Here is a 17,373-nt window from a genome sequence, read left to right on the forward strand (position 1 = left end):
GAAAAAAAGGATGCCTCCTGGGCCACGTAACACAATTCATAGCAATTGATCCTAAGCTTGATTGTTCAAATTACATGAGCCTTTACAAACAATCTATCGCACAAAATCATCCATACAATCAATCTCTTAACGTTGTATAACAATCCCCGTGTTTTTAAGATGGTGTGCGGGTATATTAAAATTGATTGAAATTGAATTTTTGGCATGAAATATAGGAGTTATTCAGGAACATTTCTGAAGGGGAAATAATTTGCACTCTGAATCGAGAGGATAAGAACATGAACGGTTGCATAATTACATTAAAAAAAACTAGGCCATGTCAATCATCTAGTGTCGTGCTTGAGATCGCTGTAAATTTTGTAATGTTTGAAATATGACAATGAAATGAAATGTCTATTCCCAGGGAAAATTAAGATTTGGGTAAGACCCTATATATATAATGAAATGTATTGACGTTGTGTGGAGAAAATAAAGAATCCGTGACGCATTGACAACACCCCCCTCTCATATCCAGACTTTATACATCAGGGGCCTGTTTCATAATACAATATAGTTTTCAATAACGGAAAACATTCCCCTGCCTCCAAACAGTGTATATGAGAAAATAACCTTATACCTCCAAAGTAATGACCTTTCAAACGTAAGATCTTAATAAAATTCTGAACTAAAAACTAAAATACAATCACAAATCGATAGATATGTAAAATATTATACGTAAAAAGGAAGAAACTATAGTTGTTTTTTAATGCATTTTTACACAAAAGAATGTGAAAAGACAATTTTACTCAAAATATATGCAGATTTTTTTATTGGAAAATGGTGTATGGGAAAAGCCAATGTATGGCTTGTCAAAAACGTATTTTTAATGCCAAAACGTGCATAAGAATAGTAACTAAAGTACATTTCTTGTCAACAAATTATTGATAATCTTGAAAATAATACACTGCAAAATCACTGGTGTTGATTTAACACCAGCCTGGAATCTATATATGTTCACACCAGAGAAGTGTTAAACACGACACCAGTTTGGTTTTGGTCTAACACCAGATAGGTGTTTATACAACACCAATTAGTATTAAAACAGCATCGGTTTGATTCCAAACTGGTGTTATACTTATCTGGTGTGGACACATATAGATTCCGGGCTGGTGTTAAATCAACACCGGATTTTTTGCAGTGTAATGAGGATATAGGATTCCTACAAATAAAGTAATGAACAAGGAAACTTCTTTAAACTTCCTTGGTGTTAAGATCGACATTAACCTTACGTGGAAAGACGATATACGTAAATGACATTTATAGAATATCATGTACTGTCGGTTTTATGAGTATGAGTAGACTTGAAATTCATCTCGTCACCATATTAGTTTTGTTTTCAAGATTTATCAATAGTTTGTTGACTAGAAATAAGAAGTGTTCTTTAGTTCCTATTCTTATGCACGTTTTGGCATTAATAATACCCTTTTGACAAGCCATTCATTGGTTTTTCCTAAACACTATTTTCCAATCCAAAAGTCTGCTAATTTTTATAGTAAATTGTCTTTTCACCTTCTTTTATGTAAAAATGACTTTTTTCTCTTTAGTTTTCTCCTTTTTAACTTTAATGGTTTATATATCTATCGATTTGTCATTGTATTTTTACCATTTTTTAAAAATAGAATTTGAAATAATGTCTGCCTTGTTTTAAGTTAGTTCAGAATTTTATTAAAATCTTATGTTTGAAGGGTCATTACTTTGGAGGTATAAGGTTATTTTCTCATATACAGTGTTTTGGCAGGGGATGTTCTGAGCCTCGTTAATAATAATTTGCACCTGTCCGTAAATATCCGAAGTGTTCAAAAGTATACGGAAGATTACGCAAGTCTAAAGAACAAATAACGCATCAATTCGTAAGATTATCCGCAAGAATCCGCATCTAGACGTATCTATACGTATTGTCCGCATCTTTTTCCGTATGTATATGATGGAAACTTGGTGATGGGAAGGGATCCGCGGAGATCCACAGGAAAATAGTCGTCAACAAATTCATTACAATAGACAACATGAAACACATTTAAATGATAACCATTCACACTGGAATTTCTCAAAAAAAAGGAAGCAGTTTTATTCTCTGAATATTGCCGGTATAGTAAGGCTACATTGCATATCAACAGTTCTGATTTTGAAATATTACCTTGCAATTGATGAATAACAAATAATAATCAACTAACATTTTTCCTATGCCTCAATATATTATTTGTATTTTCTAAAGCATTCATTCTAATTTATTATTTATAATATATATGAACTGTAGAAATTAAAGCTAACATATTATGCAAGCCGACCCTCATATTATATTCCATTAGTTGCTAACTAAAAGATTCGGATTTTAATAATTATCACATTTTCATGAAAATTAGCTAAGCAAAATTTACTGAGTTGTAGATTGAATTATTTGTTGGAAATTCGAGAAAAAAAATTTACAAGATAAAACAATATCCTTTTAAACCTTCAATGAATAAAGAGATGGGTTATCTTTTTAGTTCTGCCTAAAAATAAACAAAACATAAAAAGTAATTACCCTTTTTACCCCTTGTAAAATGTACAATTAAAAAAATCAATTATCACAGTATGACAATTTCTTCTTTCAAAAAACGAAACTTTGAGTTGTTGATTAAAAAAGCTCATAATCATTCATCTTGATTATATGTATTTAATACAATGTGGTAAATTCTACATCATAAAACATAATATTAACAATGTTTAAAACATAAGAATATATGTTGCAGCTCATCAGACATTTTGAAAGCGGCAACATTAGTAGACAATGATGTCATGGCAGCAATGCAATTTGCTACAACTGTTTGAAGAATTATTTAAGTGTCATTCAATGCAGATGTGACATTAGATTGTAGAGGGGGAGAGGGTGTAGATTTAAGAAAAATTGCTGAGTTTGAAAAAAAAAAAAAAGCTAAATACAATAGATTCTGCTTAAGTTGGCCTTTTATAAGTCAAATAATTGCCTAAGTCAAAGCATTATTTCAGACCAGAATATAGAAAAGGTGTTATTTACATCTTCTTTTGCATAGAAATATTTCTCTGGTTAAAGATTCAACTTACGCAGATTCTAATGAAAATTTAAACAGATTGATATATTTAAGGAATTATTTAGGACAAGGCCAAATATTACTGGGTAACCATCATCCACCCTCTAACTAATATCATCACTGCACAAAAGAGCTATTACTGTTTGTAAAGAAAACTTATCTCAGACAAACACAATTTAAAGAATTGAAAATTCACATTTATCTGAAAGATACACAAATTGATCTATATATTCATCATATGATATTTTATCTTACATTTTCATTCATTGTAGAAAGCATCGTTTTAATAATATTTATAAATAAGTTTCACAAAAAATGCATTTCTTTAACAAGATGCTTATTAACGTAAGAATACTCTCTTAATTCAAACATTTACAAACAAACATGTGCTTAAAAACATGAATTTGAGACTCGCGTCTTGTAGAAAATATATCTTAACAAGCATATAACTCCATAGTTAAGAACAACATATTTACTAATGAAGAGAATACATAATAATCAATATCAATATTTAATCGTAAAGTTTGCAAAATATACAAGATATATAGTACTGACTGAGCTCTAGTGATGGTCAAGTATAAAAATATTCTATTATACGCAGCTAGAATGTACAAATGTAATAACAACTAATGAGCCGACATTAATTTGTTATGCTCATGCAATAAGTACTTAAACAGTTACACAATTTTACATGATTTCAAATGATTTCATATTCTTATGAAAAGCATGTTTTACAATCATTTATGTAAATTAACTTGTACCTATACAAATGACATTGGAGTTCAATATCATATTTCATTTTCATTTGCAAATATCGAATCTATAATTTATCAACCAATATTTTATTTTATTTGATGGTATGGTATTCTATGATTACGCATATTTTATACTTCTTCAATTAATTTTACTACACTCTGAGGTAAAGTAATAAACATATATATAGTAAAGAAAATATACACAAATGGATACAACAATACTATAAAAGTTTCCACAAATATTCTCATATTCGTCGTAATAACATATGAAGGCAAAATGGCAAAATTTTGCTTTATTTATCCTATTTCAGCACAGAAACTTTATTTCAACAAAAAAAGGTTGTTCTTTAACAAGTCTGTGTGTATTAACGTAAAAAGGACAATCACAGAAAAAAAAAGTACAAATAGTATTCATTTGTATCACATTTTGGTATATGTTTGCCTAAATTGCCTAATTAAGGCACAGGACACTTTAATGTGTAAATTGAAGCAAAGGAAGTAGAAAGGAGACATACATAAGGGCGATAGAGTCACAACTTTCTTTCAGAAAGCGAAAAAATTCAATATAAATTTTCTTGGTTGAACAGGCAATCATGTACGATCTTTAATGTTCTTGTACATCACATATTCATTATTAATGTCTCTACAAGCTTTCAAAGAGAGTCTTAATACCGTGGGTTTAGCCCAGCAAGCCTTTTCAGTGCACAAGCATATCAGGCATAAAATGAACAATAAAAACAGCTATTTCAATATACATGTACAGATACTCTACAAATATCAATAATTTAAAACAAATATTTAGCAGATGTGATATACCATACAAAGATCATCTCAACAGAGCTGCCAAACTGAACAAGAATATTTCAGTACTTTCAAAGCTGAAAAGAACAGCAAATAAAATTGAAACTTTAGTTCATTTTTTTTGCATGGAACCATCAGTATTCTTCTCATTTTTTTAGTACTAAATACTGAAACCATTATTACTTGGCAGCTCTGTCTCAATGCACACAGAACAAGTTGAAGATTTAATAAAAGATCTACATATTATCTCACAAAGCACTTTCTTCATCATTATATCCATTGTTTGTGTACCCTCGCCCCATCCCTCCTATCGCTCCCATCGCATCTCCTCCGCTCGTTTCCCTCTTGATCGTTCTCCTAACCCGTCTCTCTTCGACGACATCGACATCATCCTCATCGTCGTCCATCATAGCGAGGTTGAATTCGCCAGTCCTACTCCCGCTGTCGTTGGACTGTGATGAGAGCGTATGGGAAGCCACAGAGGGGTTTTCAGCGTTGCTACCACCACTGTCAGGCAAGACCTATACAGAGAAAACATGGTTCACAAGATTGTTTAGTATTGCTGGAATGCTCCCAGGGAAGTGCATGCATTGTGTAAGGGCAAGCTAGAATCTGATAACTGGGATGATAATATATCTGTTAAGCACTTAGGTACGTTATTTGAAGTATTAGGTGCTATTAGTGATTCCTATTATATTCATTAAGGTACCTAGTCAAAATTCCTGCAACCGACTTTTCATTACTGATTATCACACAGGATTCCTGTTGAAAGATGTGGTACAGACATCTGACAAGGTACCTAACATTATTCACTGAATGCAATGTAGTATGTTATAATGTATGGTATCATACTACCTTAAATTGTAATTAAATTACAAATATTTTTTTTATAGATGATGCGTGATGCATCTTTGTAGTTCAATTTGATTTTATTTCATTTCAGCTTGGCCCCATTAACAACTTTTAATAATAATAGCTGGATTTAAAAAGCGCTTTTTGCCTGAGGATACAAAGCGCTGCTATTATTACCCCGGCTTTAGCTCGAGCTACCATCACAGGCGCTCAGTGCATTCAAGGAAATAATCCTGCCGGTACCCATTCACCTCACCTGGGTTGAGTGCAGCACAGTGTGGATAAATTTCTTTTATCAACTTTTACTATGGTACTTCACTTTGTAACCTGCAAATTTATGGACACACATGTTTTTTGTATTTCATTAGGTTATACAGGTCCCCCAAATGATGAAAATATGTTAACTACTATCAGAAGAGTATGAAACCAAATATAGATTAATAAATTTATCAAATTGAATAAATTAATATAAAGAGATGGAAAAACTTATCCAACTAACCTGGTAGGTAAAGCTTCGTCCTGGTGGACTCGATGACCCACTCATTGAACTATGATCATCTTGTATTGCCAATTTAGATCCCATACCACCGATCATATGATCTAAACAAAACAAGAAATACAGATATAACATTAAATAATAGTATTGTTATTTCTATAATTTTATTTAAAAAGTACAAATTTTCAGGAACAAGAAGACAGCAAAATTAAAAGATGGTTAAAATCACAGCAAATTAATGTACTTCAACTTTGATGTAGACCTACAAATAAGAGAGAGAGAGAGATAATAACAAAGGCTGAAAGGGAGACGCAAACACAAGTCAATAATGGTACTATTCTATAATGCACTGGAATAATGTCTTGAAGCACTTTACATACATATTTCTCAAAACAATTTCACACATAAAAACTCCACAATTGTAACAATTTGAATACCTCAGTAATACTTTTCAAAATCTGCAAGAACTAGTATAGTGCTATGAACATTAAAAACATTTCCATTTGCTTTTAGACATAAGTAAGAGAAAAATTCTCTTTGAACAGCACTAATAACTCCTTCAAATCCATCAAAGAGGCTTTAAGACATTCATCACCTTGGCAACGGGGAAAGCAATATCATAAATTGACCAAAAATGCAACAGACTTGAAAATGGAAGAACAGTGAATAATTAAATTCCATTCGGGGGTAGCTGGCAAACATAATTATGTCAAGTGCTGCAAATGAATGCTCGCTAAATCAACACAAATTAAATTAGAACTCTTGATATTAGATTTCACTATGTCCAATTGAGAAAGAACTATACATGCAATTGCATTTTATCAACATGAAATATACCTCTATCAGGAGCATAGGCTAACCCTCAATGGGAAAAAGAATTGATGTTTTAGTCACAAAGGCACGCTTAATATTTCAAAGAGAGACTGTACTTAAACTATGGTTTATTAAATATCAATGGCTTACAATGGGAAGTCAAGAATGTCCAAGTTTTTTTAATATAATTAAGTGAGGAATATCAAAGTTTGTGTTGCCAATATTCGACTCTTTTTCTTGACTGGCTGGATTACTGGTATCAAGCTTTAAAGGACACGAAAAGTGAAAATTACTTGTCAAAAATACTTGTTAATACATTTTAACCAAAGAATTTGATAGATCACAATATTTCAGCTACAGTTCACACCATTTTGTTAATTTGTATATTTGTCATTGAAAAGTATATCATTGCCAATATTTGATTTGAAGTATAATTACATCTTTGTTGAAAAGCCCTTAAAATCTCATGATAAGCATTTGATTATGTTATATTTTCAAAAGGTTTTGAATTCATATATAACTTTCCAGAGAATGAAAAAGACCAGGGGCTTGTTTAATGAAAATCAATACGATGTATATATGTTTTCTTTACCATCCAATTAATTCCATGAAATTCTTGATTTTGATTGGCTGTTAAGCATCGATACCATGGTAATTACCATTTATGAACAGAACTAAGAACACAAGTGGAAATGCAGTGCATGCAATGCCTAGATTGAGTACAGCAGTATGCATGAGATGAAAGACAAGTGAACAGTGCGCACCATCTAAAGTAAAGTCTGGGCTTTCACTGCATTTACTTTTACACACAACAGAGCCTGTGTATTATTTGTTTTATGGAATAGGGGTACACAAAACTCAGTTCTTTATTAAAATCACATTGAGTTAAACTTTGTTATATTGTCACATCATTTAGAAGTGACAGTTTTATAATCAAGTCACACCTTTTAGTTCAGTAAATATACATTTTTTCTGATTATTTTGTCAGCTTGTAATTTTGCAATTCAATTTTCATTTTTCATTCAATGAGTTGATTCCTCTGCTTCAATGCTTTCATGCATAATTTCAAAATAAAATGTGCACCATATTTTAATTGTCAAAGGTGACAACCTCTGGTACAAGGTGTCTGCTATTTCAAACAAATTAACAAAAGGGAGGGGAAATAGAACATGAAAATGGGGGAAATAAATTAATAACAATTACTCTTCACATGCAATGTTTGTCACATCGATAAAATTGATTAATTCCGCCAACATCGATCAAATTTGTTGATGAAATGAATCAAATTGATGTATTCTCTCTTAAATTCATACAACCTTGAAAACATATCAGATGAAACACCATACATGCTTCAGCACTTAAGAATAAAGATAAAAAAGTAATGGATTAGTATTGGGTGTAAAGAGGAATGGTGTCCTTTATGATGCAAAAAAAGAGGAATTAGAATGTGATGATAGACTGTTCAATAAAATAAATGAAATGTGTTATCGTGCCTTTTCCGTGCTGAAAAGAATTTGCATTAGGTGGTCCCAATCATGCAGACAAATTTACAAGCGAATAATTGTCTGGGACAAACTACCATGGAGGAGCTTACTAGAATAACATCAATGCAGAAACACTCAAAACTATAAAGAAACAACACAGATGTATCTATAAAGCCATATGACAAACAAACAGTCATACATAGAAACATACAATTACAAAACTATAAAGAAAATCAATAAAAATATATCTTTATTGTCATATGAAAAAAACCCCAAAATGAATTTCATATAATCATATGAAAATTATCCACACATACATAAAGAACAAAAAAAATAATTACAACACAAATTGTGGAATATCAATTTTAGGATGAAACTACTATACAGTATATTCCAATGACTTTTGGGTGGAAAATTATCAATTTATGACCCTTTTGAAAATGACGTGAAGGATGTACGTGTGTAAAGACAAGGTGATAACACCACAGAATCATGTGACTTGTGACCCTCTGTGCTGGAAATGGTTCCATGTGTATCTAAAAACTCAGAGAGCAAAATAGATATATTACCTGAGAAACAATTATCAATGTCTTCTATAGGGTCAGCAGCATCAGGAAAATCTAATTTTATTGCCCCAGACTCCAAAATTGATATATGTATCTTGGCTAATCATATGTAAAGAAATATATTGTTAAAATCACACAAAAAAGGAAAATAAAATCAGATGGCCTGGAACCAATGTTAGAATAGTGAGCAGACAACGTTGTGATATCTTGTGAAATTACATCTTGTAAAAATTAAAGTTTTAAGACCATCACTCACAAAATAGAATTAATGATAAAATATAAATGAAGAATTAATGTATGAAAGACTTACAGTAAGCATTGATATTTCCAGGTTTCAAACATATAAATCTGCACACAATATTCATACGTACCTTTACAATAATGTTCAAACATCAAAACATTGCATGAGCCAATGATATTCAAAGATACATCCTAACATTTAGGCTTCATAATTTCAATATTAGACTTGTCAAATACAACAAATGAAATTGGAAACAAAGTACAAGAAAGTAGACGAGATCAACAATTACAACACAGAAAAATGACACAGACATCATAAACTGCAATCTTTATCATTTTCATACCTTTAGGACTTGTTTTATTCAGTGTTGTCTTAGCTCTATCATCTTTCTTTTTATTAGATAATATAATATCTCCTGACTCCAGTAATGTGATCTCTCCTAGTCATGCCAGCATTGAAAAGGTAAAATCAAACAGAGACAGTCAAATATACAGACTAATGGGCAAAATGTGATTCTGTTTGGAGTTGGAGGAAATTTGGTAAATGGTAGAAGAGGAGGAGGGAAGTGAAAAGAAGAGAGAGGATGAAAAGCAGAGGGAGAAGAGAAGATTGAGAAGGGAAGAAGAGATTAAGAGAATGAAGATGGAGGAAAATTGGAGACAAGATGAGGAGGAAGAGAAGAAATGGAAGGGGTGAGGAAATAAAATGGTTTGAGAAAAACGGGGAGAAGAACTGCTAAAAATTTAATAAACAGTAGGTGTTGCAAAGTTTGGGAAACAAGATGATCTGTGTGATGTGGTGATTTTTTAAAGCAAGTTATATATCTCTATAAGAGTGTCAAATCTTTCAATACCTTTGCACACTTTAAGAATTTACCTCAAAAAATTAATTGCACTTTTCTGTAACAAGAATAAGTTAAATGCAAATTCATGCCTTTTCATAAGGCATTTATCTTATTTCAATACAAAGTCCTCATAAAGTGCAGATAAAAACTACAGCACAGCACACAAAGTTTTAATACAATGCATAGTAGAATTCGCCAACATGTAATATTGTGAAGAATTTTTTTAATCAGTTCACCTGATTAAATTTAATCAAGTTGATTAAGTTGTCTCATGTCAAATCATCCTAGTGATTTCATTCTCATAATAAACATGCAAAGTCAATTGCTGCAACACTGAGCAGAGTCAGCAGACCATACAACCTCTTAATTAACAGCTATAATCCATTATAATTCATGATTTAATATTTCCCTAATAATCGCTCAAGTTATAATTAATCTAGTAGCAAAAAGTACAGGTAATTTTCAGCCTCAACCTTATTTGTTATATTTCACACACATAGATGAGTGAGAATTTTTTATAAATAATATTCAATAATAAATTCCAAGCTTATAATTGTCAATTAATAAAATGTCTGTGTTTTTTTTCTTAATTATCCTCTTTTTGAGTCTTCTCACCTTGCTCTCTCTTTCTCTGTTCCTTTTATGCATTTCCCCTTTTCTCTCTTTTCCTCTTTCGTTTTCCTCCTCAATTATTCTCTCTCTTCCTACTATTTCCCTTGTCTTTTCCTTCTTCTCTGCCTCTTTTCCTCCTCCTTCCCTTTTTCTATCCCTCTTTCCCTTGTTCTTCCCTTCTTCTCCTCCACTTCTCCTTCTCCTAACCATTTGCCTTCTCCGACTCTTCCTTCTTCTCCTTCTCCGTTTTCTTGAGCATTTGTGGTGAATCAGAATAAAATGTGTTAATGCAAACATTAAAACAAAATAAGTGTTGCCAATTTGAGGAAATCTATTTTCATAGAATAAGTTGCACTGCACACAGATGGCACTCCATAGTACCTTTTGTACTTGTTGAACTATTAAGTGAAGATGCTGATTTACTGGCAAGGGAAAACCTGACATCACCACTGTCAAAAAGTGTTATTTCCCCTGGAAGAGTTAAAAGGAAGCAATTGTATTCATGATCATCTTTTCCTTACAGAAATGATTTCGACAGAGAGTAATTTATCAAACACACTCATATCAGGAAAGCAAATCTAACAAAAGAAATATGTAAAAACTCCACAGGCTTAAGAAATTTTCTGCTTTTAAACTGAATGCAGTTATCAAAATTATATTCTCACAGAGTTCATGAATAATGCAGACACTGACTATTCATAAAGACTAAAAAAATGTTACAGCCATAATTCATATCATTTCACAAAGAATCACCCTACCCTTAGAATTGGAACATACAAGAAAAGAACTAGATCCATAACAATAAAAGCACACTTTCTCAAAAAGTCACATGATATGAATTAAGAATATGTTATTGAATTCTATTTGAAATGCCATACACTGCAAGAGTAACATTCTCTTTTCTTATAATATGAAAAACTCAAGCCACCAATTATATTTCCCTTCTTGGTATCTATCCATCATTACTTTCTGATTTAGACTTTGCGTATTTATTCATTTACATACATATGAATATGATTGCTAATACTACATTAGGGGGCCATTCTCTTTAAGCCTTTTTTTTTCATATATCGCCATTTTCACTCTGTTAAATCATTCTGTAATACCATTTTGTGAAAATAAATTAGACTTTCAAGGTATCAGATAACCCCCCCCCCCCCACCCACCCAAAGAGCCCCGATTATTTGGAAACCAATAATAGTGTTTGCATTTTCATTTATATTGTTATTTTTATTTTAAACATGGAGACAGATACGTTAATCTTATTAGCAAACAAACATGTAACGCTTCTAAAAAATATCTATTAACAACATAATATTTAAGTATAATCTTGATGGACACAAGTAAAACAGGGTTCTATTGAATGAAGCCAATGTCCCCCAAAAGACAGGAAAATGAAAGATATAATATGAAATATACCTTTAGGTTTTCTGCCTGACATTGCCAATTTGACATCTCCTTCATCGGTAAGCATGATTTCTTCTTTAACGAGCAAATGTCATGAGAAAAATAGCACATGTGATGAAATGATAAAAAACAAAAATAAGCAACTGTTTCTGAAATCACATCATCTTCAACACTAGGCTTTGATATATTGAATAAAATAAAGCAACTCTTTGGAGCATTTCTAGCAAACAATATCCTATGATTTTACTTGTAAAATTTTGGGAATAATCAGCTGGTTAACAACCAGATGTAGTTAATATGTGGAACTGTCTTGAGTGATGATTATTTGAAATCAGCATTAGATATGAATATTTTTGGAGAAAGGGGATTTTATAAATTTATCAGGAACCATCGGTTGATGATGCTTACATTGCTGCTTAATTGGTCTTATCACTTTTACTACAAATAACAGCATTCAAATTTGAAACCCCCTGTTTTTTATATAGTTAAACTAATCCCTAAACACTATTCATTTCTAATCCAAGTGTGTGGTGAACATAAGTTGTACATCTGTATTAAATCTTGCTTACATCAAATATGTAAAAAAAGATACTGTAGCGCACGTGAATGTTAAACAAAATGTTTAAATTGATGAAAACTGAGTATATTACGACTGGAACCTCAAAATAGGACTTTGAAAGAGATTTATTTTCTAAATAAAGTAGAAAGACATCTAAGGTAGATGAGAAAGTGGTGGTGCAAACTTCTAAAAGAATTCAATGAAAAATATTAAGTAAAATAAATCAAGCGCACAACAAAGCATAATATCAGAACCTTTTGGTGAAGTAGGTGGACTTATTACGTTGGAATCTGGACTATCCGATGATATGGGTGATTTTGGAATCACACCAAATTTTACATCACCTCCACTTGTAAGTGTTATTTCTCCTTTTGAAAGCATGGAATAGAATGAGTTTAGAAAAGGTAATAAAATCACTTGATATGAAAATGACAAATAAGAGAATAGGAAATACATAAAATGTGTAGACCTGAGAAGCTATTCCTAGAATATAGCATAACTGCACAAAATATATTTTCCATTAGTACCTCATACTCTATAATTGGCAATATTGGCAATAATTTTAGAAATATGCAATTAATGGTAAATTCTAGTTCTCTAAGAGTAAAACTATGGAAAATATATACTTATGAGATATATTCATGGGAAAATATATATATTTTCTCTTGTTCCTATTCATTTCAAATTAATTTTTGTTTGTAATAAGCCAAGTGGACTGTACTTACTGATAATAATAAGTCATATGTTTGAAGAAACATAAATAATTTTCAAAAACATAAATAGTTTGAAAAGTATATACATGTATGAGTTCAATTTTTGTTTCTGAATTGAACTGTTGTATCACAGATGGTATTCATGTAAAAGCCTAAAATATTGAAAAAATCATAACAAACATTGAAATTGTATAGTTTGACGGAGTGAATTCTGAAAAAAACAGCACACACTTGTATACCTATGGGACTAGAGGTAGAAGATGATTGAGTATCATGAAGGTTAAAGGTCACATCTCCACTTCCTGTCAGCCTTATTTCACCTGAAAGCATTATATCGAAAATCAAGGCAAGAAACTGGAAGTAAGTTTTAAAATAATTTTTTTTAAATTGAGATTAATTTGCAATTTACCTCATGTGCAACATGTGCATCAACACTTCATATTATTCAGGATCTTGAAAGTTGGAACTTTGGGAATTAAATGCGAAGAAATTATTCATTTCGAAGCGAAGAATGTGACTCCATGTTATCTCTAAACTTCTTAATTTCAGAAATAAAACTTCATATAACAAGATGTCTCTTGTTCTGCTTGAATTACATCGAAGTACAGAAGTTTAATTGAAAGAAGAATTAAAGGAGAAAACAGGTAGTTAGTGAAATCTTTAAGATGATAAAACAGTTTTTTAAAGTATAAAGATAGCAATCATATCACTGGTGTTTTTAACCAAACATCGAGTGTACATCTTATCACTGCACACAAAAATGTACCTGTAGGACTACACACGACTTCTTTGTTCCTTTTCAAGAGAGCAAATTTCACATCTCCCCCATTTGTCAGTGTGATTTCACCTTTCAGGGAAAAGAAAAATCAGAAAAAATGTATTTCTAAACATTGGGAGTAACCGTAATGTGAGTAACCACTTTATCTGCTTCTACTTCTAGCACCCCCCCCCCACTTTTAACCAAAACCGTGTACAAAAACGTAAAAATGACCATATGGGCTATTCCACGGTTACCCACGTTACATTTGGAGACACCTTGACTCATACTTGGAGCTGATAACTCCATTATTATTGATAGGGACTAAACATCTCTTTATCACAACAAAGCACGCAGTCTGACTATCCTTTGTACAAAAACAAAACTTGGGAAATTCTATTATGCTCCTGTCAAATCTTTGAAATGTGTCGGTTACTCATGTTACATGATTTGGACATGCATAAAATGAAAAGTCGACGTAAGTGAAAAGTGTCCTCATACAAGGCTTTTATGAAAGTCGATTATATCAATTTCAAAGAAGTATATTAGGGAGACAAACTTTGTATATAATTAAAAAAATAAAGAGCACATGGTTTTTACTAGGGGTGCAGATAAAGTGGTTACTCACATTACGGTTACTCAAGTTACATTTTGTCAATGTATGGTCAACAACATAAATGTCACTAGAAATTCAATAATGTGTGTATGATTCATGTTTCTGTTTCTGTAATAATATGAGTAGGATTTCAGACACCAGTGTATGTTTAAAGGTAAAATTTTGAATAAGTTTCCTCCTCTCTTTTACTAATTGGTACATATTCACTAAACTGTATGAGATCTAGCTTGGGCTGTGTAAATCAAAAAATGTAAAACAAATGTATTCCATTTCTTGCCTCAAGACCTCAACATCAATTAAAGAACCAGCAATAAGTATAAGTAAGGCAAACACAATTAAAATGTACAGTTCAGATGGGCTATATATTGAATTTGAATTTTTAAGCTCATGTCCACCAACCTATGGAATTGCCCATATGATTGTGATTTTTTTGCATGGTCAGCCCCCCCCCACTTTGAAAACCGTTCCGCGGCCCCTGCACCCTAGAAGTAAAACTGATGGTGATGTATTTCATTAACTTCCTTTTTTAAATTATCGTATATTTCTTACAGGGGTTACTTGGAATTGTTGCTGGTCTTTGATCAATACCTTTCTACTTTCTTTCAGCTCTTACAAACTTGAATGTTGTAGAAATACTTTTTTATAAACATGAATAATGCATGTCTGGCAGTAGTTCTATTCTATGCCTCTGATTCTCTCTCTCCCTTCCGTTTTTTAATTATATCTCCCTATTCATTCAATCTCTCGTCCATGCTGTAAGAGCATGTAGATATTATTACCCAGCAATCCTTGCATGACATCCCCTTTGGCGGCAAAGCATGTTACAATTAACACTTCATGTGAGAAGAATTGAAGTATTTTCCTCATCAAACTAATTACTACATTGTATTCATTCCAACCATAATATTTTTATAAAGGTCGCATGTTTCAATCAGGCATAGCTGATTAAAATCATTCTTTACAGATACCGCAGATGCCGAAGTGCTAGAGTTTAATAGTTCATGGTAACATGAATACAGTGCTTGTAGTATATTTTCATAACATAGCATCAATAGAGTACAGTTGAATTGGCAATTCTTTAAGGGAAAGTCAAATGCATAGAAATAATAGTTTGTGGAATAAGAACAGACTTCGGGTACAGAGAGATCACTGAAGATTGAGATTAAATGATGAAGTACATGTATAGAGGAAAACCTTATACAAAGAAAGTTACTGTATTGATGTGTTCAATCTGCTTGGAGCTTGATTATTCTATGCATTAAGAATTTGTTTCTGTCGGAACAAAGAAATGTGGATTTGAACTCAAAATATGTTCTTGCTTCATAATCATTTTATCAAACAATGATTGCTTTAAAGATATAATTACATACTATTCTGATCATACATCATAATTCCTTTAAGTCTGTATCACAAATATGACATACATTTTACATGACTCCATAATTTTCACAAGAATCATAACTTTCCTATCAATTTTTTAAATGATTTTGTTCACATTTTCACTTAATGTAATCACTGATTTGCTTCAATTTGACCAACATTTTGTTTTCCCCTTTTTTTCTGTTCTTCTGTCTTCTAGTTCTTGCCAAGTACCTCGACAATTTTAATAAATGAAATAAGGCACTTCAAAATTGTCAAAAGAATTTTATTTTTATTCAAAGGTTCAACAAACTTTTTAAAGCACAAGGGAAAAGTAAATCTTGATGACACTGCCAAAAATTCTACATTAAAATGCTGGTTTATTAATATCAGGAAGGATCGTTACTACATTCATATTAAGTTGATTTTGTGCATGTTTATACATGTACCTGTAGTATTAGGGGTGCTAGCTGCTAGGGGCGACCGTTGAAGAGAAAACCTCACATCACCTGAATTAGAAAGGATTATTTCACCTTTTGTCAGAGAAAACAGAAAATGAGTTGGCGAAAACATCTTGCAGAAAACCCAAAACATGAGAGAAAATTTGACATACATATATCATGCAAAAATATTCTTTACATCAAAATGGTCTTCATATTGTATGTTTTTTTTCAAGGAAGGCCCGGTATCACAAAACATATAATTTGATCACACGATTTTTGAATCTATATAATGCAATGCACAATATGATCCATGACATCAATCATAAGGATCAAAGTTATAAGTGATGGCAAAACTTTACTGATAAATAGAATATATTTTTACCGATCACATGGATCTTGAGTTATTCTCATTCTATTTTTTTTAACTTATATTCATTCATGCTGTATTAGATTACCACATGGTGAAATTTTATTGTATTAATATGTTTGTCACAATCATCTGTATTTACTTTTATGTACAATGATATTCCTCTAAACTTTTTTTTTGGTCCTTGGGCCTTAAAATTTACCAGTATGTATATTTTCATCCCTTTTCCCTTAAATTACATGGAGAAAAGGGATTGAAATATTAACTACTTGATAATCCATAAATTAATTTACAAATTGATAATAAACAAATACACAATTTCACTCATGGACCCATACCTGTGGGGGTAGAAGCCATATCAAGGTTTCTCCTCTTGCTTCTTATAACTGTAATTTCACCACTTTCTGACAAGGTTATCTCTCCTTAATATTCCCATGATAGCATGCAAAATAAGTGATGAAACATACAATGTGAAGAACGATTGTCTTTATATTAAAGTAGAAACATTCTGAAATGATGACTGTAGGTAATTCTGCACGTTATTTTCATTATTCATTTGGCCATGAAAACCTTTGAATCTTACAATGTTAATACAAAAATAC

At 31.6% G+C, this 17,373-nt stretch overlaps 1 protein-coding gene across 1 annotated transcript in view; it reads right to left on the minus strand.

Moving 5' to 3' along the window:
* Positions 1 to 2,079: 2,079 nt before the first annotated feature.
* The window catches only part of LOC129282130 (cadherin-23-like), a 60,190-nt gene continuing 44,896 nt past the window's right edge, over positions 2,080 to 17,373 (minus strand). Inside the window, exons 55-65 of the mRNA XM_064112792.1 lie at positions 17,110 to 17,193; positions 16,411 to 16,494; positions 13,996 to 14,076; positions 13,469 to 13,549; positions 12,771 to 12,884; positions 11,970 to 12,032; positions 10,932 to 11,021; positions 9,438 to 9,533; positions 8,857 to 8,952; positions 5,994 to 6,094; positions 2,080 to 5,163 (exon numbers count right to left, since the gene is read on the minus strand). Coding sequence (XP_063968862.1) covers positions 4,891 to 5,163; positions 5,994 to 6,094; positions 8,857 to 8,952; positions 9,438 to 9,533; positions 10,932 to 11,021; positions 11,970 to 12,032; positions 12,771 to 12,884; positions 13,469 to 13,549; positions 13,996 to 14,076; positions 16,411 to 16,494; positions 17,110 to 17,193 — 1,163 coding nt within the window. The 3' untranslated portion in view covers positions 2,080 to 4,890. The remainder of the gene's footprint in view (positions 5,164 to 5,993; positions 6,095 to 8,856; positions 8,953 to 9,437; positions 9,534 to 10,931; positions 11,022 to 11,969; positions 12,033 to 12,770; positions 12,885 to 13,468; positions 13,550 to 13,995; positions 14,077 to 16,410; positions 16,495 to 17,109; positions 17,194 to 17,373) is intronic.

This window comes from Lytechinus pictus, chromosome 18, assembly GCF_037042905.1.
Source record: "Lytechinus pictus isolate F3 Inbred chromosome 18, Lp3.0, whole genome shotgun sequence".
NCBI classification, from domain to species: domain Eukaryota; kingdom Metazoa; phylum Echinodermata; class Echinoidea; order Temnopleuroida; family Toxopneustidae; genus Lytechinus; species Lytechinus pictus.